Genomic DNA, 23,866 nt, shown 5'->3' on the forward strand with positions numbered 1-23,866 from the left:
TGATCTTATTGGGAATAAATCTGCCTCCTGACTTTGCTCGGCCTATTTACACCACTGTATTTTAACATTGGTGATAATGGTGTTACTTTGAGAGCTCAGTATTTTCCTCAAGTGGTTCTTGGTATAAAAGATTTTCTGAACCATTGGTGTCTGTCGAGGGTGAAAAAATGCAACACAGGATGAAATGAGAGAAATCAAAACACGTGAGAAAATGAAAGGAAGGGGACGGTCTTACTTTGCAACACAGAGCACAATGGAAATATAAAAAACTAACTCATTTTAAGTGCAAAAGGAAAAGGACTCTGTTGTTGTAACCAGGCTGAGACTCGAGCACCGAGGGCTGACTGATTGAGAAACACTCTGATGTCAAGTGTGACAGTAGAATCACTCAATCATGTCCTCATCCAGGGAAAGAACTACTCGCTTCAAATGAGGGAACTGTTCAGAGACCTGCGGGAGCAGCTGGAGAAACAGTGTTCCCATACTCTGCCATACACTCAACCTGGACAGCTGGGCTAAAATGAAGAAACTTGGAATATCGACACAGGATTATACTCTATAAGAAAATATGAAACAACACTGAGTAGAAGAAATCGGGGACGATGACGCCATCTTTGTTTCAGAAAGCTTTAGGCAGCACTCACCAGCATTAAATCTGTTAGATAGCTCTGGTTTATAAAATTCATCAATTCATATACAGAATGTACAATAATAGCATTGTGTCTGTTTTGCACACACACCAGTCAGTGGTAGTGAAGTTGTCCTGCATTTAAACCATCTTTATTACACACCAGTAATGAACATTAGTATGGGCAGCAACAGAAGATTGGGTATCTTGCTCAGGGTCACCAATCATTGGCATTACGAGCACAGTTTTTTCCCTCTTAGCCAAAGGCTACCCAAAATCCTTAGCAGAGGATGTTTTCAATCCATCCATCTCTGGTTATGGGCCCAGCACACTTGCGTTGCGCCGCTCTGCAGACAATGTTTAAATCATAAGGAGTTCTGGTAAAGCAAGCACTTCGAGCAAAAGAAGTTGACATGAAAGCAATTGTGGGGATACAAGACTGGGGTATAAATGAAACTGGACAACATCTGTACACTATCCAACAACACGCTGGTGTGGAGTCAGAAGAAAGAGACATTCATTACCAGTTTAAAGGGCAAACATGGGCTTAGTTTAACACTTTATTAAAAAAAAAGAAAATGGATGTAGGAGTTATGATGAGAAGAGGAGGAAATTCAATTTTCAGTGGTAGAAAAAGCCCTGATTGAATCCATTATTGGGCACCTCAGGGGCTGAATGGAGGGCAATGATTAGCCATCATACCTACGAGATATAAAGTGTATTTATTTATTTATTTATTTATTCATGGTTTCCTTTCCGCATATCTTCGCAGTTACACTCCAGTTCGTTAAGTGGCGGTAATACACCCATGCGCTGTTACCACCTGCCAAAATGAGTCAACGAAGAAGAATAGTGACCTGTAGAGGGCAGCAATACGTTGTTGGTGCGTCTCCTCTACCAAATACAAAGAAGAAGAAGAACGTACTTCCTTCGTGTTTCCTGTATTTATTTGGTCACAGATTAACTGGATTATAACGTAAAATTTAATCCTATAAACGGATCCATATTCTGTCAGGAGGTCACACACCGTGGACACGGAAGTGAGTTAGCTTAGCCTGTTAACGGAGCTGCGTCATCGTGACGCTGCAGTGTTTGAGTGTGTACAGCTCAAAGTGGCTGAAACGTCTGTTCTGTGGATGTAACTGTTGCGACTCGGTTTATTTTTGTTCTCAATAATAACCTCGGTCAGTAGACGTGAATTATATCTCGCCATGAACTACACACTGGCTCGCTTTTGACATCAAAACCTTGCTGTTAGCCAAGAACAACAACAACAACAACAACAACAATCATGCCCCTCGCCCCGGCAAACCAGTCCCAGTTGATTCGGTCCAGCCAAAGAGACGAATATTATCAAACCTTCCTGAGAAACAACGCCAACGAAGCTTTTCAAACACTTGCTGGTAAGTTAAATATACCGTAAAGCAGCTCTCTGCTGCCTTTAGCTGACTGTAGCATCTATCTTTACACGCAAAACAGATGCTCATTTCTCTCTAATCTCCTCTGAGTTGCAAAACTCATCCCAAATATGTGATTTTATTGTGTTAAATGTGTAGAAGTGTCTTCATCAGTTCATAGAGTCATTAACCTTGACGTATGAAAATGTAAAGACAATGCTGTGTTTGTGTTCAACTAATTGATTATATTAGATAATTGCAGAGTTGAAGATTGCTAACAAATTGACAAACTAACTGGCCACATTAGCGGGAATGATACGAGAGCTCAATTCCAATTCTCGTATCCATGGGCTGCCCAAAAGTTAGCAGAGGATGGTTTCGATCCATCGACCTCTGGGTTATGGGCCCAGCACGCTTCCGCTGCGCCACTCTGCTAATTATGGTGATTTTACAAGGATGCACAGATCTTGTCCTAAAGCACACTGGTGTGGAGCCATAAAGAGACAGTTATTATCAGTTTAAAGGGCATACATGGGCTTAACTACACACACACACAAAAAAGGAAAATGGGTGTAGGAGTTATGAGGAGAAGATGAGGAAATTCAATGTTCAGTAATAGAAAAAGCCAAGATTTAATTCACTACTTAATTTATTAAGTAACAGTTGCTTTACAGCACCTTGATTTGTTAATTAAAATATCAATATTTGCCCTGGTATATCAATTATTGTATTGCCCTAGGAAGAACAACAATATATCACCAAATCGATCCACAAGGCAGCAACTCAAAGCATTCAAGCATGTAGACATGGTCAAGATAACCTGATGTCACACCTAGCAACAGAAAAAGTGTGATTGAAGTGACTTAGAACAATTATTTTAGAAACTGAAGATTTATTTAGAGATGTTCACAGAGAACAAAAAACCTGGTGAGACAGTTCTCTGGGAGAAGACTGCCTTGTTGATGCAAGAGGTCAGAAGAGAATGACCAGACTTGTTTGAAATGAAAGAAAGCCAAAAGTAACTAAATGAATCATTCATTACCACCAGGGTATGAAGAAGACTCTCTCTGAACACACAACATATCAAGCATTGAAGCAGATGAGCATCAGCAACAGAACATCAACCCAGGGTGGTGTTTTTAACAATTTCAGGATTCCTCTGTACCTAATAAAGTGTTCTTTTTTTCCCCCCTTTAGGATCTAAAAGATGGCTGGACTGGAGGAAAGAGATAGAGCTGCTATCAGACCTTGTATACTATGGATTAACTACATTATCAGGTAATTACTAACCAAACCTTTGGAATTACAGATACAGTAGGCAGGATTCTCTTTTTTTATTTATAGGGCTACAGCAATTAATGAATTGTGAATCGGTTACTAAATTAATCATCAACTGTTTTATGATCAATTTTAGTGTTTTTTTAATAATTAAAATGAGTTCTGTGATTTTTCAGCTTCTTGAATGTGAATATTTTTGGTATCTTTGCCAACGAAAAAATATTTAGAAATTATATGACATATATATATATAAATCCTTAAAACTAAGTAATTTTGGTTTGTGGACAACATTTTCTGACATTTACGGACCAAACTCCTAATCAATGAATTGAGAGAACAACAAGTTGCAGCCCAAATAACCTTTCAGCCTAATGTACATCAAGTGATCTGAGAGAAAATGACAATACCTGGACACTGTTTACAGCCTCAAAACTAAATCTGCCCCATCACAGGCAGCTTTGACCAATCAGGTCACAGGGGAGTTCAGCAAGAGAGCAGACACTCAGACTCATGGTTGTTCTTCTACACCTACTCTGCATACAGATCCTTTCCACTGCTGCACAGCAAAGAAAAGCAACATGTCTAAAAGAGTCAGGCTGTTGATACAATAAATTATGTTTACATTAAATGTCAGCAGAGGGTTTAAGAGAGAGAGAGAGAGAGTTTGCCTTGGGCTCACCAACTGCAGACAAGACTACACAATAAGCTATTTTTTCCAGTGATCTTGTCTACTGTAGCTTTAATTTGAGACATTCTGTTCATTCTATTTATAAGCAACTTTTTTTTATTTGAAACATCCTCCTCACCAGGTTACCAAACATTAGGGGAAGAGTATGTCAGCATTGTCCAGGTGGATCCGTCTAAACGGAAGATACCCTCACCGGCCAGACGTGGCCTCTTTGTCCTCTGCCATGCATTCTTGCCTTATCTCCTGGATAAGGTCCTGGTGTGTCTGGAGAATGAGCTGGAAGGTGAGCAGGAGAGCTTCAGCACTGTGAGGCGGCGGCAGGCAGCCTCTGGGACATGGAGCCTGGAGTCCTGGCTGAGGAAGTGGACGCAGAGGGCAGTGGGGCTGCTGTCAGAGTCCCAGAGGAGCGCGTGTCTGCCGGCCATCTTTGTCCTACATCAGGGTCTGACCCTCCTACACCGATTCCATGCGGCTCTTTTCTACATCAGGGGCTCCTTCTATCATCTGTCTAAGAGGACGGCTGGTATCAGCTATGTAGGTCTTTTTTTTTCACATTATTCATATATTACTCATTAAAAAGAATAGAAAAGTATGTATTTATTTTTTAGTAGCTCCAACCAAGGAGTGACAGAACTACTTTTGCATTCAAACCTGACTCAAGTGAATACTTCCCTGTGACAAAAATATAAAAGCTGCTGTCAGCGTTTCTCCTGGATTTTCTGACAGGGCCCTGAGACTGAGAGACCCATGTCACGGACCAACCAAAAATAGTAATGAATATTTTATTGGTTGTATTTTTCAGTAAAATGCACCGATGGTTTCCTCAGTGGTGATGTTTTTCACACTGAGCTAAAACATCTGTTATGTTATGTACATTTACCAAACACTTTTAAACTTTTTGATCTTCATAATTAGCTGCAAAGTTGTGTCTTTTGTCTCTTTGAAAGCGATTACTATGTATTTGCAATGCACACACTGATTGTCCAGCATCAGGAGCAGTTAAGGGGTTCAGTGGTTTTGCTCAAGGTGACTCCAACACGCTCTGGTCACCAGATGGCCACTTAACCTCCTGAGCCATGCCACCCTCATTATATCTGCACAAAAAACTATTGCTGTTGATGAGGAACTTTAGATCAGATTGAGTTCAAGTTAATCCACTGTGTTATATATAGACTATACTATGAAAAGGTCTCAGGTCACCATCAGATTTCTTGTTTTAGCAATGCTATTAAGACCATAGATTATAATTATTTCACAATCACTGAAAATATGGGAAACGTGTTTCAGAAGCTTCAACCCTCCATCCCTGTCTTAAACCTGGGGCGGTATCTAATTCATTTTACAGGTAAAACCTGTGTTTGTTCGACTATTTCATTGAACACAGTGTTTGACAGACATAAAAACAACAAAGCTGGAGACATTTGCACAGTACTGTACATTAATATTTTGTGTGTGTGTGTGTGTGTGTGTGTGTGTGTGTGTGTAGCTGCGTGTGATGGGCCTGGACAGCAGTGACAGGACCATCAGGAACAGTTACAGGCTGCTGGGCACAGTGTCCCTCCTTCAGTTGGTCATCACTGTCAGTCTCCAGCTCAACAACCTGAGACGGAGACAAAGAGCCAGGAAGGAGTGGAAGCTCTACAGGAAACTCAGGTACTGAACTGGCTGTCTGTGTACGCTTCATCTCGACTCTAATCACTGTATCTGAGTGATGTTGGTATCAGAATATTCTCAAGATTTTGATATCGGACCTGATATTAATTTCTGTCTTAAATGATGTGATCACAAGTGCTCAGCTCTAAGTTCAGCAGCATACGGTGTTACTGTCACCAATTAAAATGACTTAATAGGGCTCAGGGAGTGCCCAAATAAATACAATTAAGAAATAAAGAACAAATATTAAAGCCTGAAAGTCAAGGTTTCCATTTATCATTCATTGGACAGACTCAAGCAGGTCAACACAAGAGTTGCTGGACTTTCTCTTAGTGAAGTGTTGTTTGCAAAGACCTTCATGAAGAAATACACGATAGAAACTCTCTGTGTCTTCAGTCCTCAGCGCACAACAAGCTCGAGTCCCAGAGTCACCCGCTGTATCCTCTGTCTGGAGGAGAGAAGACACTCGACCTCCACACCCTGTGGACACCTGTTCTGCTGGGAGTGCATCACAGAGTGGTGCAACACCAAGGTCAGGATATGTTCAGTCAACAATACTCTTAAAGCTTAGCAACCTTTTCCACATCCATGGTGACACAGAAGCAAAGAGGTCAAACCTGTTTACTGGTTATTAATCAAACTCATGTCCATTAATAAGTTTTACAAAACTTAACAACATCATCAATGAACAAATCCTATAATACCTGCTCCTATGTTAATATTGACATAACATAAATATTGATGTGACATTTTCTTAAGTCACATCAAAGTCAACACGCAATTAACACAGTAAAGCTGTGTACACAATCGACAATCATCTAACACAAAGTTCATCCAGTTTTCTTTAAACATTTTAAACATAGTAATTATAGAGCACAGCTCCACTCCATACACTGAACTGTGATGAGTGCTGACAGATTTCTGAAAATATTTTCCCCCCTATGATCTTCCTCATATAAGGAGCCATAAATCGGTTTGATATTGGAAGACGATTTTCTCCTCTGCACTTGTTTTCTTCGTCTTTGTTAACTCTGGCTTTTCAGTGTTATGAAGCAAAACACCATGATAACTGATGTTGCTCTTTAAATGTGCTCCACTGCTGGTTAACTAGAGTAAACAGAATACTTGGGGTTTTCTATGGGTTGACGACCACACTAAATTAGAGAAGCTCATATTGTTGAAAAGTGATTTGAGTATTTATCTTAAGCACTAAAGGGTAGCAGCAGCATAAGCAGTAATAGTAGTGGTAATAGTAACAGCAGCAGTAGTAGCATTAGTAATAGTAACATCAGCAGTAGTAATAGTAACAGTAGAGTAGTAGTAGTAGTAGCAACAGCAGTAGTAGCAGCAGCAGCAGCAGCAGTAGCAGCAGCAGCAGTAGCAGCAATAAGTGAGGCTTTAACTGGAACTAAAATGTCAAAACAATTGGTCAATATTTCAAGACTACATTGTTTAGAAATGTCACTAGTGTTGCCAATTATGAATGATTTGTTCCTAAATTTGTGTTTAAAGTAACAGTTGTTCTAATCTGTACTGGCAGGTATTTTATTTTTCTAAACTGTAGCTGAATGTAAACAGAAGTCGCTGTTGTTTTTCTCCTAGATTTATTCATGTTTTTTTTTTATTTCTAGAAATGCCAGTCAAACTAAATGATAAAAGGAGACAAGGCAACTTTTTATAGAGCACTGTGAACGTTGGCTTTAGGCCTAAGAAAAAGCACAGTAGCATAACAACAACAACAACAACAACAGCAGCAGCAGCAGCAGCAGGTATAAAAAAAGCAGCAGACACTGCAGAGACATAATTATAATACAATCACACACACACTGCAGTTGTTCCCACCTACACACACAAACACAAACACACACACACACACACACAAAACTAAAACTACAAACTAAAGGCTCTTGATCGTATTCTGGGCAACACTGAGGAGAAAATGCTATCTGAAAGTTTCTCTATGAAATAAACCTAACTCATACTTCCTGACAGTGTTGATGCTTTGACTGTTGTTCTATCAGTTAAGGATAAATAAAATACAAATGCTCAATGTTTCTCATGATAAGAAGTCATATTTCATGTGACTGAGTTCATCACACACACAGATTGTGTGTGTGATGTGTGACATCATCTGCATCACATGTAGATTATAATTTGGTCATGTTTAGGGTAACAAAGAACACAAATATCATTTATCCATAGCTATCCACTTAACTATGATCCAGGGTTGAAACAATTACTTAAACATCAACTATTTCGATAATCGATGTATTGGTTTGAGTGTTATTTAAAAAAACACTAATAATAATAATAATAATGATATAAACAATTTGCAGCTTCTTAACTGTGAATATTTTCTGGTTTCTTTGCTCCATATGACAAATTACATTACATTACATTACATTACATGTCATTTAGCAGATGCTTTTATCCAAAGCGACTTACAATAAGTCGCTTTGGATTATTTACAACAAATAAATCATTAAAACTGAATAATGTTGGTTTGTGAACCCAACAAGACATCACTTCCAGGTTTGAGAATGTTCTGCACCAAAACGATTAATCAATAATGAAAATAACCATTAGTTGCAGCTCTACTATGATCACATCATTCACATTTCACCATGTTAAATGTTGCTATTACTAAATTTGCCAGCAGGTGTCAGTGTCTTCTGCTTGTACTCATCAACTCCTCCACATGAACAGACTGTAGATAACTCAGCCTAGCAGCTTATTTTAACAGGATATTAGTAAATGGGATCAGTTGTTTGGTCCATAAAATGTGAGAAAATGTCGATTAATGTTTCCCAAACATCCAAAAGATTTCTGAGAAAGAAAGTTGAAAATATTCATAATTAAGAAGCAGAAAAATCAGAAACTTGAAAAAACACTTAAAACAATTAATTCATTATCAAAATAGCTGGAGATTAATTTAGTGATTGATTAATGATTATAATCATTTAGTGCTTTTCAAGATCTAATGCAAAGTTTTTTTACACTATAGTTTTGTCCTTTCACTTTTCTCACTCACTAGACCATCTCCACACCCAGCGACTTAATGCACAGTAGACCATATTTGAATTTAAACTGAGGATAGTTTAAAGCTCCAGTAACTGACGTTGTGAAATTTTGTGCTGACAAAATTCACGTAGGCCCTCTGCACCTCCACGTATCACTGAAAATGTTAACATTGTTGTTTGTGTTTGTGTTTTTTTTTGCTGCTCGCAGGCTGAGTGTCCTCTGTGTCGGGAGAAGTTCCAGCCTCACAGACTGGTTTACCTGAGGAACCACAGCTAGGAACACACACACACACACACACACAAACAACTTGTTTTTATATCTCAGTGAGGACACACCAAAGACATAATGCATTACCTAGCTTAGCCCCATACCCTTACCTTAATCATCACAACTAAGTGCCTAACCCTAAATCTTACCCCAACAAAACCCAATTCTAACTTAAAACCAGGTCCTAACCCTGAAAAAAGCCCTTAAAAAGACAAAATGTCCACACAAAAACAGGTTTGTACATGTTTTGGACCTCACAAAGATAAAAATACAAGTACACACATACAGACACACAGTGTTGGACTGCAGAGCTCTGTAAAAACTACCTCTATGTAACATATGAATACTTGTTCCAACATGCTGTAATTTCAGGTTCAACCTGATGCCCTTAATTTTATTTAATCCCAAAAAAGTGGCTGTAATTATTTAAATATGTCTTTTATATAAAAAACAAAGGAGCTGTTAATAAAATGAGGTTAATGTCTCAATGCACTTGTTCTGTTTTTCTGTTGATTTAAGCTGAACTTGGACAAAACATTTTATTTGCTAGAAAAGTGGGTGATGGGACATTAAAGCAATAAGCTTGGTAATGGCGTGCGTCTGATATGAAATGTTTTGACACATATTTCAGTCCATATTTGCATTAATTGTTCACTAAAATCTTGTATTTCTGATGTGAAAGTTCAATGGGGTTAAGATCTAGACCAGGGGTCTCCAAGAGATACCTGTAGCTCCCAGTCCCAAGCACTATAGCTCACCAAAGGTTTCAATAATTCATTCATTCATTCAGTTTGTTTGGGTTGGAATACGCTATGAAATGATTACATTTTAAAAACCATATTTCATTTTGTGAAAGTAAATGTATCCACGTATGAAAATGTCTCGAGCTCGTGGCATTGTCACTTTTAACCCGAAAAACTGCTGACCTCATTTTTGGCTGGACACTGGATTTTTAAATTTAGTTTTGTCCTAACACTGAGACCTTGGATATTGTGCTGATGTTAAACAAAGGCACTTTCTTACATGAGTAAGGAAAGTGAACACATTAATATATGTGCTGATATCAGGAATTGTGTTTGACTGTTGACACAAGTCGGCCATTCAATGTGTGTGTGTTTCTTGTTGTACTTTAATGAGCACCTCACCTTACATACACACACACACACACACACTTCTAACACATAATATGATACACAGCCCCGCCCCCTTTTATTGCTGCAGGATAAATCGACAGTTGTGATTCATGTGGTCTGCTGATGATGCTCTCATTAATCAGGCGACTGTCTCACAGCGATTCTCGTAAAAGACATGAACACTCACCCACTCACTCACACACTCACTCCTCTTCTACTGCTTTATCCTCCACTTGAGGGTCGTGGGGCTGCTGGTGTCGAAAGGTGGACACGTCACATGTACAACCATTCACTCTCGCACCTACGAACCAGCAACCTTCTTGCTGTGAGGCATTGTAATTGTAAGTAGTAACAAGTTAAAAGGCACTCCATAATATAATAGCAGTTAGTATGGAATCAGATTTTTCTCCGGAAAGGACTATGGACTCAAAAGAGGCAAGTGCATGTTGAATTGAATTCATAGCTGGAGCAAATCATCTTTCCTCAAACAATCTTTTAAAGGGTGCTTGTTATGTGTCTCTTTTCTGTCTTTCACTACCTCTTCTCCCTCTCCCCTGTGTTTTTCCTCTCCTCTAATCTGTGCTTCATTTCAGTGGTTGCATCCCTGCGCTGTGAGTGGTGGAGGAGGAGAGGGCGTCATCGTGGGGAGGGAAGTTTAAAAGGGGGAGTGAAAAGAGAGAGGGCAGCAAGCTTGATTTATCTCTACAGTTCACCTAATATAGGACTTGGTTGGGGGTTACTGGCAGTCCTGTTATCGGGTTTAGTTTATTTAATCTACTTTTCTTTTGGGAAAATGCTGGGTCCTACGCTACCCACCTTTTTGTTACTTTTTTGCCAGGATCTCCAACCCCTTTTCCTTTGTTGACTTTGTTTTGAAATAATGATGTTTTAGTTAATGAACACTAAGTATTGGGCCAAATGTAATATCATTTTATAGCAGAGGAGGTTTGATTTCATGTAGAGAGAAAGTTACATCACGGTCACCTGTCATGAAGGTGATGGAGTTTGAACCAGATTTAATTCTCTTTCCAAACAGGTCTGTATTTGTAGTATTTGAAGTATTTGTATTCGTTTCTGTTCCCATCCTATTGTCCATGCATTAATAGTGGGACGTTTGCCAGTTGTCCTACTTGTGGAGTTAATGTTGCCGTAACACCATGTAATTGATTCATCACAGGAAAATCCACGCTTTCATGTTTCCTCCTCAGGTGTTGCAATCAATTTCACGTTCAAGAGTTAGGACATGTGTACATGACTCAACATCCCAAACTGACACCCAGGTGTTTTCACAGAGCCAGATATAATGTTACTCCCTGAGTTGTATCTCTTCATTTTAACTCACTGACAAATCAGTGTCTGTTAGATTTACTGTGCTCATACTGCAGATATGTGTGTCACAATGGCAAGGATTAAATTTAGTTATATATTTGGCATGATCGCTGCAGGTGTTCTTATGGCAGGTGAGTAAATGAGGAAAACACATCTCAAATAATTAAAGAACAAGTTGGGAATTGAATTTTAAATGTCAATCCTGTCTATTCTTCTCCTTAGCTTTCCCTGCTGCACAGATCACTATAGGTAAGTGCGACACTCAATGATCTTTTCCCTTTTGACAATATACTTATATATATATAATATACTTATTATATTATATATATATATATATATATATATACTACACTGTGGTGTCTGATTTACTATACTTTACTATAGTATAGTTACAGTATATGACTTTCATAATATCATACGACACTACACTATAATATAGAGTAATACTTGTCATCATATATGATCTGCTATGCTGTACTGTAATATGCCATAATATACTTGACTATACTATACTATATTATGCTGTATTGTTCTGTGCTATACTGAACTTTAAAATACCATCATTTGCAATACTATACTATAATGTGATGTTATCTACTTTAGTATAGTATATTACTTTCATAATACTATACTATACTGAGCTACATTGTATATATATCATACTACAGCTGCACTGTACTATTCTGCACTATATTATAATTTAACAAATTACTTTCATAATATATGCTATACTGTACTGTATTATACTATGTTATACTGTACTGTAATATGACATAATATACTTAACTATACTATACCATACCATACACACTATACTAAATTATAACTGAACTGCTATACTGAACTGTAAAGTGCCACAATATGCTATACTATACTACATTATACTACACTATACTGCACTGTACTTTACAATACTATGCTATACTATACTTGACTAAAGTGGACTATACTGTACTATACTATACTACACTACACTATACTATACTATACTATACTATACTATACTACACTGGACTATACTATACTATAATATACTACAATGGACTATACTATATTATTATTATACTACCAAAGTTGTGTAACAGGTAAAAACTGCATATATTCAAGGGTGAGGAAAAGAAAGTGAACATGTGCAGGCGACAGGTGATGATTTAGAATTTAATGTACAATACTTTCACATAAACCTTAGTCAGCTGCTGGGATTTCGTTTATTATAAGAAAGAATGAATGGCCCAAATCCTCTTAAATATTTAAAACACTTTGTGCCTCTGCCTGTTTGTGAACAGGTGCAGTTTATTTACACGAATGTCCGGCAGCACCAGGTATCCCAGTGTACGTGATGGTGTGTGGGATATCGGCCCTGCTGCTGATGGCCCTGCATGCTTTGCCTAAGATCCTCTGTCCAGCAGCTCTGGACAAAGTCTGGACGGTGTGCATGATCATCCTGGGCCTGTTTGTCCTCATCTGGTTCTTCTATGGTAACTACAACCCAGTCCTCAAGATCATATGCTGGTGTTTTACATTTCTGCAAATGTGGTTGATCTTAAGCTCAAAAACCACTAAGAAAGGGCCACAAAAAGATCATGTTTTCCCCATCATATCATCATAAAATCCATAAAAACAGTCATCGCTGAGTGGACGTGTCATGTCGAAATGACGTGTATGAATCAATTGGCAAATGGTTGTGAATCTGAACCCCCAGTTTGAAGCCTCCATGGTGGCGTTTCGCAAAAACAGAATACTTGTCTACTCGGAAGGACAGAGTAGTTTGTTTGTGTCCTCCATTTTCACTGCAAACGACATAACGTCGCTGTTTTCAGAGGGCAGTCTGATGCACTTCTAGGCTGTCTATTTTTGATTTAAGCATGTGTTTAAGGTCGTCAGATTAGTCAATTAAGCATTTCAATAATCGATGACTAGAAGACATTCAAAAAAAACAGTGCTCCTATACTGGACAATATCAGCTGTCAATCAGTCAATGTTAATGTAGTGACCATTATCTATACTGAAATGATAACATGAGAAGTGGACTCATTTTACTATAGAGGTCCAGGATTTCTCAGGAGAACCATAGAAAATGATGTCCACTTGCACACAAGTGTACCGTTTTCCATGGTTTGCAGAAAAGTTAAATAGCAACATTTTTCTGGGTCTGTGCAACAAACACTCAGCTGGAAATATGATGACCGTGATTTATTGGTGACTTAGTTTTGTCTCTTTCTCTCTGTTCTCAGGTAGTTACCAGATTTATTCTGTATATCCCCCAAACTATGAGAAGAATATCACTGATCCAGATGAAAACAACAGGAACTTCTTCACCTCGGCAGAGCCTGACAACAAGCTCGCTCCCGCTCTGGACAACCGCAACCAAAGTCTGCTAAACCTTAACCAAAACCAGAGCATTCAGAACCTAAACCAGAACCAGAGCCTTCTAAACCCTAACCAGACTCAGACGATCAAAAACAGCCAGACTTGGAAGAGGCTGATTCAGACGTCAGCCCCCATCAGCAGTGAGCACATGAAGGCACCAGCACCACAGCGAGTCTCATCTGCTGTGGCTTACTGCAACAAAACTCTCTATCTGCTAAGTTTCTGGTCCACAACGCTGATTTATGCCTTAGCAGCAAATGCATTGCTGATCTTGTTTTGTTTATATGGTTGCATGGCACTGGCAAACATAATTACAAAGTACTCCTTCTAACCAGGACAAGAGTCTTCAAAATCCTCAACCAGATCCTCCCGAACCTCAACCAGACCCAGGTGATCAGCCTTTACCAACAAGGCTCCACAAGCACAGTGTGTCTTGACTGCTGTGTCGCGCTGTGACAGAACTTTCTACCTGGTTTTAAAGTAAACGTAAACATGCCTTCAAAGTATCTTAGTATCAAGGAATGAATCCATTTCAGAGAACTTTAACAAAGAAGTAAAAGAAAAATAAATACAAAATCTAATAATCTGTAATGGTCACAAATTAAAGACACATAAGACTCAACTGGATTCTAATCCTTAAAATATTTCCACTCCCACACTTGTATTTCTTACCTTTGTTCCATGTAAGTAGTGTATAATACATTTTATTTGCAATTAAACAACGTTTTACACACTGAACTGATGCTCTTTTACTGTGCCATTGCAAACACATACACACACATTAACTTAACATTAACATACAAACAAAATAACCAAAATGTCAATCAAACGTTAAAGTTCTGAAAGGGAAGTTTCTTCTTGCCTCAGCACAAAGTGATGATGTAACTGATTTCTACACAAACGTTGCACAACAACACACCACTCGCGTTTCAAGTCGGGGGTGTAAAGGAGATTCCATGTTGTACAGAGAAAAGACATTTAAAAAACATTCTTTTGAGAAAGTATGTTGATAATTTGAGAGAGTAAACTATTATTTTGAGATGGTAAATGATTTGAAATAGTAAATAATTTGAGTCATTTTTTGCAATAACGAGTCAATATTTTAAGGTAGTAATCTCTTGACAAGTAGTTTATTATTTCCAGATAATAAGTAAGTGTTATAATGTAACTTTGTTACTGTATTTAAGTACAAAATTCACATATCTGTACTTTACTTTGTTATTTATATTTCTGGCAACTTTTACTTTTACTCCACTAGAAGAAGAGTTATTATTATGGTCTGTATTTATATAGAGCTTTTCTAGTCTCGATGAGCTGCTTTACACTACAGTTTTCACCCATTCACACGCTTCAACATGGGATTAAGTGTCTTGCTCAAGGACACATATAGAAAAGCAGGTCCAGGAATTGAACCCATAACATTCCTGTTGAAAGACAACAGGAATGTCTACCACTGAGCCACCATGGCTCAACCTTAGATCCTCACTTATCTAATACGTTTACAACTTAAGTACATTTTATATCAGAAAATGGCTTTTGATTCTTAAGTACAGTAAATGTCATATACTTTAAGACTTTTACTTAGGAAATATTGTAAAAACTTCAGAGTCCATTTTTCTTTGGTAAGATACTTGTGCTTTTACTCAAGTATCACTTTAAGGTACTTGAGAACAGGAGTTTATAGGTTTAACTTGTTTAACCTGACCTGTTAATACTTACTGACACTTCACTCCCTCACATCCAGGGGCGGAGCCACACTGGTCACATGACACCTGCTGGGAACAAACACTCTGCGGTTGTGGCTGAAGACAGGAGGACACAGGACAGACTCTGCTGCTACTGTTGCTGCTGCAGGTGAGAGACACAGGGAAACTGTCTTTAAACCTGTCCTGCTGTAAAACCTGCTGCTGCTGCTGCTGCTGCTCATGTCGCGAGCAATAAGTGTCTTTTTTTAATGTTGACTCAAAAACTAATGGTTAAAAAGAAAAAAAATCATAATAATGATAATCATATTAATAATAAGCAAAACATCCATTGAGTTTGACAACTTGATAACACCAAAAATAAGAGCAGGCACTTCCGGGTTGTGTGTTGTTGTGTTCTGAAGAGAGAAATAAACAACGCAGCATGTACGTAAGATTATCTGACGAATGACGTAGGTTACGCATTAAATATATGAAATATCTGTGCGGGCGCGTGCGTGCGTGTGTGTGTGTGTTTCTTTATCATGAGTACCAGAGGTAACAGCTGCCTCCATTCAAGCTAACATGGAATTCCAAAACTCGATATATCGTGATTTTCTTGTAGATGAAAGAAACAGCTGAAAGTAGCAGTTTCCACTTTATCTCTAAAGTATTTGCTTTAATTTATCTTTTCTTATTTACTTTTCTTAAAGCACTAGCTTTGTGAACTGAACTTAGTGAACACTTTATTGGTTTCTTTATTGTTAGCAACTCAATGGAGCAGTTCATTTTATGTAAATAATATTCTGTTGGAAATGTTATGAACCCTTTAATAAATTTTTTTCAAATATCAGACTATAGCTGAAACAATTATTCGATTAATCGATGATTAATCGATTACTAAATGAATCGTTTGCTATTTTGATAATAGGTTGACTAGATTGACTTTTTTCTGATTGTTTCAGCTTCTGAAATGTAAATATTTCCTGGTTTCTTTGCTCCACATAACAAAGAAATCATTAAAAACTGAATCATTTTGGTTTGAAAACTAAAAACTAAGAACAAGACATTCAAGAACGTTGTCATTTCCAGGTTTGACACACACAGATCAACATTTTTGAAAGTTTTCTGACATTTTATGGTCCAAACAGTTACTTGGTTAATTTGGTTAAGCAATTATGAAAATAATTGTTAGTTGCAGCTCTATATCAGACTAACTAACACTAGTTTTGGAAATGTGACTTGTGGGTTATTGTTAATGTGTCATTCATGTTAATTTGTCACTTGTACAAACAATATTTGAGAATGAGTGTTCAAATTGAATTGGCATCAAAGATATTACACAAAAATGAAAGTGGATGATTTAGTTTTTCTCGCCTCCAAAAATGTAGAAATTATTATAAAATATTTAAATATAAATATTATTCAATCAATCGGCTGATAATTGCTCAGGTTTGTAAGTTTACACATTTTTGTTCTCAGGAAACTTGATAAATGCCACTTTATTTCCTTTGTTTATTTGACACATTTTCAGTGTTTTGATCATTGGTTTCATGTATTCAATGTTTGGTTTATCCATATTTTTTATTATAAATATACAAGTGAACAGCATTGCAGACACAACACGTCAATAGGAGAGACAAAACACAAGTGTTATATTTTAACCCTGTAAAATCCCACTCTTTGCAAACCCGATCTCCATGTTTTTGTTCTGAAAGGAACAATGTCAGCGTTGAAGCTGGACGAGTGTCGAGAGCGGATTCGCAAGGAACTTGATGATGTTGTGAACTTCTGGCTCAAATACTCTCACGACACTGAACACGGGTACTGACAAAGAAAAAAAAGAAGAAAAAAGTGTACTCAGCAGTTTTCCAGTCTCTAGTCCAGTGGTAAACTTCCTCTTCTGCTTCCACTTCCTGTTTCAGGGGCTTCTTCACGTGTATTGGAAGAGACGGGACGGTCTATGATGAGCTCAAATATGTGTGGCTGCAGGGTCGACAGGTACGTCCGGGTCAGGGGTCAGGGGTCTGCAACCTGCAGTTCTAGAGCCACATGTGGCTCTTCAGCCCCTCTGCAGTGGCTCCTTTCCCTTCTCTTTCTTACCTTCTTTCATACTGTACTTTTGTCCTTCACTTTATAAGAGTTTGGGTATTTTTGTAGTTCTTAAATTTCATAAATGCAACCATCTATATTAAAAAATATGTGATACATATTATCTTTATTGGCCCTAGATACAATTTATTCGGGTGGGCAGGGAACAAAAATGTCTCTTTTCATACTGAAGGTTTCAGACCGCTGGTCTAGGTAAGTGACACTGTGAATAACCGTTGTTCAGCTCTGATAAACTAAACTGGGCTGGTTTCTTTCACAGGTGTGGATGTACTGTCGTCTGTACCGAACCATGGAACGCTTCCATAAACCTGAAATCCTGGAAGCAGCAAAAACAGGTGTGTAGACGCTGAATTCTGCTACTTTCATAACACAGTTAGAATAATGCAAAGCCTGTACTTTGATTTTTAGAGCAGTGCAGTGACTTGACTTGCAGTGTTTTTGATAAAGATAACGACCAGTTCTGTCATTTCAGCGATTGTATGACAAACTCGAGTATCTACTGTATCGATGATAGTCCAATACAGTTCTTTTAGACCGTTTTTGAACTATGAAGCTGATAACAACACATTTGTGCTGAGTCATTTCAAAGATTCTCCAGCTGTGTCACAAATATTGAAGAAGAGGAAATAAACAGCCCAAACATGACTCAGCTAAAATGCTTTTTATTAGCATATTTATAGTCATAGTGCACCGTGAAGCATGCAATACATAGGATTTTTGGATAGTATCAGATTTTCCATTTTTATCAATACTGTTACTCACCCATAGTGATTCCCGTCACAGTAATCTAGAAATCTGTTGTCTTTGGACACAACAACAATTCATTTTGAAGGGTTTTATGGACAAAACAACTAATCAATGAATCAGGAAAATAATCAATAAATCGTTAGTTGCGGCTACTACAGTTTGAGAACCATGGCCATAGCCTGACTGAAAAAGAAAATATCACAAATCAAAAAGCGGTTGCAGTGTACAGCTCTGTGTAAAAGTCTCTAGGACTGGAACGATGTGACTGAAAGTTGGTCTTAAACTGTGTTTTAACAAAATGTCAATGAGTTTAACTCGTACAACACGTGCATTGAAACAGCAGATATTTGTCCACATTAAATCAGTGGGACAAACACAGGTTTAACCAATAACAAACATGTTTCCTGTGTTTTCTGGATGAGACGTTACAGTATGTGGTTGTGTTTCTGGTCGTAGGAGGAGAGTTCCTCAGAAGATTTGCCCGTGTGTCCAGCGGCGGCAGCAGCAGCGGCAGCGGCGGTCAGTGGAAATGTGCGTTCTGCTTAACGCGCGACGGTAAAGCGGTCAAGATTCAGAGGACGATATTCAGCGAGTGTTTCTACGTCATGGCCATGGATGAACTGAGCCGAGTCACCGGTGACAAGGACATGCAGGTGTGAACAGTGAAGACATACAATCATTGTTTCAGTATGTTATTTATTGTATGTTATATATTCATGCCCTTCTCTTCCATGACTTTATTTATTCAGCACCTTTTTAAAAACCGAATGCTTGCACTGACCAGATTAATGAAAGACAAACAAGATGATAAGACAAGAACCAAACAAAAGTAACGACATCAAGGAATAAAATGAATAATAATGATGGTCATTAAAGATTAAAATAGATAGAACCATTAAAAACAAAGGTTTTGGGGTTTAAAATTATACAATCTGTCACTATTAAGAGTCAGGATAAATAAATAAGAATAAATAATTTGTGTAAGCCTAGAACTATTTTCCTAGCATATTCAGTGGTTGCATAATTAGACACGGAAAATATGAATAGAAAAATGATTTTAATGATGTGGAAAACATTATTTCTTCTAAATCAGGGGTGTCCAAACTTCTTTTCTATTTTTTATAAAGAGGGGACACATTTTTTTATAACAAATTGTATTTTCATTGTCACAATTATCAGTTTGAAATGGCAATGTGACCAAATCTAGGCCACACAAGAGTGAACAAAAAACAATCCAGCCTTCCAGAACAGCCAGAGTCAGATAACATAGTAACATAAAGTCGATGATGAAGTTGAGCACAACTTCTTATCAGCTGCCTGGACCGGTTTTACTGTCCCAGTCCGTCCTTAGCCATAAATGATACATTATAAAACCGAAGCTGAAGGCCATATAAAGTCTGGGCCTGACTTTGAACACACCTGCTCTAATGTAGTAGAATTTAAAGTCAATGAAGAATCTAAAGTTTAATGTGTGAAGTCATTTCTTTTTAAATGTTGGAAGTAACATTTGGAATAATGTGATATATGAAGTTAATTCACCACCTGAAATGTAAAACATAAGCCAGGTCGTCCCTGCCTCAGGTCTCACTCTCCTGCTCTGGTCTTGAATACAACACAAAAAAACAATTTTTCAAACCTTCCGCTCTTCCGTCGTGTGTTTCTAGCTGGAGGCTGAACAGATGATGGAGCAGCTGGTTTACTGGGTCCGAGTGGACGGGTCCGGCCTGGGCCGACCCCGGCTCCCCGGTGATGTTCCCGCCAACAGCATGGCAGTTCCCATGATGCTCTTGTGTCTGGTGCAACAGCTCACTGAAGGCCGCGGTCCGGAGGTCGCGCAGAGATACAGGGAGTTGGGCAGCTGGTGCATCCAGCAGATTCTGCAGCACATCCAGGTACAGACACATGGGGTCCACAGGTCTCAAACCCGTGGCCTGCAGGCCAAATGCAGCCCCCAAATTTAAGTGGCCTCAAGCTATAATGAGAACTGGCCTATGACGTCCTATTCCTTCTATGGAAAAGCTTTGATTATGTTACGTGACCACTTTGTTACACAGTTAAATTCTTGTATCTTTTAAATCCACATCTGTTTTACTGCTGTCGGTGACCCGGTGCTCAGATAAATGATATATAATTGCATCGGTTAACGTCTCATTAATGTGTTTTAATGTTCTGGTAACACTTTCACTCACTGTGACACTGTAGCAGGAGCTGAAAATCTGTTTTTCTTGCTACAGAGGGACGGCACAGCGATTTTAGAGAACGTGTCCCTGGACGCAGCAGAACTGCCGGGTTGCCAGGGGCGACAGCAAAACCCAGGTAAACACTTGACTCTCTTCAGTCAGCCAGATAATCGCAGAAAGAGCACATAGAGACAGATCTGGCAGCTGCTGACTTCAGCATTTTCCCTCCCTGTGGCTGACTCAGGTCATGCACTGGAAGCGGGCTGGTTCCTGCTACAGTACAGCGCAGAGTGGGGCGACGAGGAGCTCCAGAAAACTGCCATCGACAAGTTTGTGGAGCTGCCTTATCGATGCGGCTGGGACAAAGAGCACGGTGGCCTCTTCTACTTCCTGGATGTGGATGGTCACTGCCCCACACAGGTGAATAAGTAACGACAGGAACCACGTGATGGGTTTTCCTGTAGACGGTGGATGATTTTGCATTTTTCTGCACAGTGGATATTGTCTGTATTTGGCTGATCACTGTGTTTCCTTGTGTCTGAGCAGTTGGAGTGGAATATGAAGCTGTGGTGGCCTCACTGTGAGGCCCTCATCGCCTTCCTCATGGCCTACAGTCAAACCAAAAAGCCTGAGCTGCTGGACAGATTCTCTCAAGTTTACAAATACACTTTCAGCCACGTGAGTGTTCACTGCTGCGACAGCGAGGCACATTACTCACATGTTCTCTACACCAGATATTTTCCTCCCACAGCTTTAATAGTAGGGCAAAGGGCAAAGATTTCTTTTCTTAAGTCAGAAATTTTATGAGAATAAAGTCGTAATCTTTTTAGAATGAAGTCGTCATATTATGAGAATTAAGTCACAATATTATGAGAATCAAGTCGTAATATTATGAGAATAAAGTCATTATATTATGAGAATCAAGTCATAATATTATGAGAATAAAGTCATTATATAATTAGAATCAAGTCATAATATTATGAGAATAAAGTCATTATATTATGAGAATCAAGTCACAATATTATGAGAATCAAGTTATTATATTATGAGAATCAAGTCATAATATTATGGAATAAAGTCATCATATTATGAGAATCAAGTCATAATATTATGAGAATAAAGTCATTATATTATGAGAATCAAGTCACAATATTATGAGAATAAAGTCATATTATCAGAATAAAGTCACAATATTATAAGAATAAAGTCATCATATTATAAGAATAAAGTCATATTATCAGAATAAAGTCACAATATTATAAGAATAAAGTCATCATATTATGAGAATAAAGTCATTATATTATGAGAATAAAGTTGTATCTTTTGAGAATAAAGTTGTGACATTATCGTGTCTCTGTGCAGTTTCCTGATGCTCAAAGCGGGGAGTGGTTTGGCTACTTGACACAAGACGGGAAAGTGGCACTGGATTTTAAAGGAGGCCCCTTTAAAGGTAAGAACATAAATGAGCGTTAAAGAAGCTAAAATGTTGTTTAGTTTATGTGATGGCTTTGGGCACATGGGTGTAGTTTTCTTTGGTGTTGGGCAAACAAGTTACATTGTTAACATCCATTATATAGCTTTGTTTTGTGCTTGGTATTGTTTTTTCATTCATCATTTACATTTTATCATTCATCAGCATAAACTTATATGGCTATAAGGAAGGCGTTTGTCTCATCTGTTTAAAAAACAGTAAAATATCAGAAGATCTAGCAGAAGAATTTTCAAAATACATATTACAAAGAGCTTCATGACAGGTTATAACATATCAGCAAAATAAATAAAATCGTCACAATTTTGAGGGAATAGTTTATGCATTGAACCAATACGTTGTCATGAGGGCAGAAATACAGAATTATAACTCAAATACAATAAGAGAAGAATCTCCAATCATAGTTTGTCTGCTCGAGCATCTCCTTTAATAAAGCCATATATTTTAATTTCTCAGTGTTGCCAATATAATTGAAGTTATACATTTTCTTAAGTCTTGTTCCTTGACAAAATTCTCTTCCTTTCTGCAGGATTCTTCCATGTTCCTCGCTGCCTGTACATGTGTGAGCGCATCCTGGACGATCTACTGGCCACCGAGAGCTGAGAAACGTGGACATTCATTTTAATTTGTTTTGTGGATTCTGTTTACTAAATCAAACCATAATACTAATAATCAATCAATTTTCACATATGCATTATTGTAAATTTACTGGTGTCACATCCAAGAAAAAGTCCATGTGTATAATTTGTACACATACAGTATCAAAGCACAGCTGCTGCAAAGAAACACTGGTCAATCACTGGTCAATCACTGGGACATTTTCTGGCACCAGAGGCAGATTGTGTTGATCTTGATTTAAGACACTGTTCTAAATCATGTTGTCCTTAACTCTGCACCCACCTGACATCTCACTGACACTTTTTCTCTCTACGTTGCTAAAACGTCCATATGACAGGAGACTTGCCCAATGTGACAGCCCTGCGACAGAGCCAAAAGTCACACTAGACAATTCACACTAACAGCGACATCTACAGTATTTGGAAGTCACTGCTTCACACTGCTGACCTGTGATGTCGCCTCCTCGTCACACAGAAACACAAAAATAGTGGCACTAAAACCACTGTGCCTTCTTACACAAGCCCCGGAACTGATCTTCACATCTTATCCGTTCCACTTAGAATCTGTTGACTTTTTAACAGGCCAGTAAATGAATTGTATATTGAAATGTTACTGCGGATGATTTAGATGTGCAATCTGACTTGAAGCATTAAATAGAGCTGTATTTATGAACTATAAAGTTAAAAACTATGTTCAAGTTTACAGAACACTTTATTAGTTTGATGGTATTTTAGTTTCAAACATTTTGGCTGGCCCACACAACTTTAAAAGGCTTTTTGAGGCTGGGAAAATGTGTATTTGTTACCTCTTTAGGACCATTTTCTGGTATAAATACTGACCTTGTCAGGACACATATAGTCCTCATGGAGACCAAAACCTGGTCCTAATGAAGCAGATGGAACTGGTTATATTTAGGGCTTAGATTTGAGTTGTGGTGAAAGTTAAGGTTAGCGATGAATGATGCTTTGTTTAAGCTGTCACAAACATTTGGGGAAATTAGGGACATTTTGTCAGGTCCTCACATCTTTAAAGGCCTTTTTGAGAGTTGTTAAGGTTAGGGTAAGGGACTAGGTAATGAGGGTTGTGGTATTGTGGACCTTATAAAAGGAATATAGATAGATATATGTTGGAAAATGATGAGGTGATCATGTAACCCCCAGCTCGCGACGTTTTTGTGTGCTACATTCCTGAATAAATTGTAATAAAAAGTGATACCAGAGAGTGTTTCTTACTTTGTGGAACCAAACAGGATTTGAAAGTAGGATTTAGAGAGT

The 23,866-nt window shown here is 38.2% G+C and overlaps 2 protein-coding genes across 2 annotated transcripts; both read left to right on the plus strand.

Annotated features, from left to right (window-relative positions):
* Positions 1-1,522: 1,522 nt before the first annotated feature.
* On the plus strand, positions 1,523-14,502 carry pex10 (peroxisomal biogenesis factor 10). The gene is made up of 8 exons (XM_058642189.1): positions 1,523-2,031; positions 3,223-3,303; positions 4,113-4,525; positions 5,478-5,644; positions 6,041-6,176; positions 8,873-11,643; positions 12,681-12,872; positions 13,629-14,502. Exons 1-6 carry the CDS (start codon positions 1,920-1,922, stop codon positions 8,939-8,941), a joined length of 978 nt encoding a protein of 325 aa, XP_058498172.1. The 5' UTR covers positions 1,523-1,919; the 3' UTR covers positions 8,942-11,643; positions 12,681-12,872; positions 13,629-14,502.
* Positions 14,068-23,811, plus strand: renbp (renin binding protein). The gene is made up of 12 exons (XM_058642188.1): positions 14,068-14,154; positions 15,509-15,618; positions 17,165-17,270; positions 17,372-17,447; positions 17,818-17,893; positions 18,762-18,958; positions 19,970-20,197; positions 20,540-20,621; positions 20,730-20,905; positions 21,032-21,163; positions 21,848-21,935; positions 22,504-23,811. Exons 3-12 carry the CDS (start codon positions 17,170-17,172, stop codon positions 22,575-22,577), a joined length of 1,230 nt encoding a protein of 409 aa, XP_058498171.1. The 5' UTR covers positions 14,068-14,154; positions 15,509-15,618; positions 17,165-17,169; the 3' UTR covers positions 22,578-23,811.
* The last annotated feature ends 55 nt before the right edge of the window (positions 23,812-23,866 follow it).

This window comes from Solea solea, chromosome 11 (assembly GCF_958295425.1).
Source record: "Solea solea chromosome 11, fSolSol10.1, whole genome shotgun sequence".
Classification (NCBI taxonomy): Eukaryota; Metazoa; Chordata; class Actinopteri; order Pleuronectiformes; family Soleidae; genus Solea; species Solea solea.

Excerpts from the sequence above, each read along its gene's own strand:
- pex10 (XM_058642189.1), top strand. The coding sequence starts at position 1,920 with ATGCCCCTCGCCCCGGCAAACCAGTCCCAGTTGATTCGGTCCAGCCAA. Across the intron at positions 4,526-5,477 it reads GGACGGCTGGTATCAGCTAT|CTGCGTGTGATGGGCCTGGA; the intron begins GTAGGTCTTTTT and ends GTGTGTGTGTAG. Across the intron at positions 6,177-8,872 it reads CAGAGTGGTGCAACACCAAG|GCTGAGTGTCCTCTGTGTCG; the intron begins GTCAGGATATGT and ends TGCTGCTCGCAG.
- renbp (XM_058642188.1), top strand. The coding sequence starts at position 17,170 with ATGTCAGCGTTGAAGCTGGACGAGTGTCGAGAGCGGATTCGCAAGGAA. Across the intron at positions 17,448-17,817 it reads TGTGGCTGCAGGGTCGACAG|GTGTGGATGTACTGTCGTCT; the intron begins GTACGTCCGGGT and ends TTTCTTTCACAG. Across the intron at positions 20,622-20,729 it reads GGGGCGACAGCAAAACCCAG|GTCATGCACTGGAAGCGGGC; the intron begins GTAAACACTTGA and ends TGGCTGACTCAG.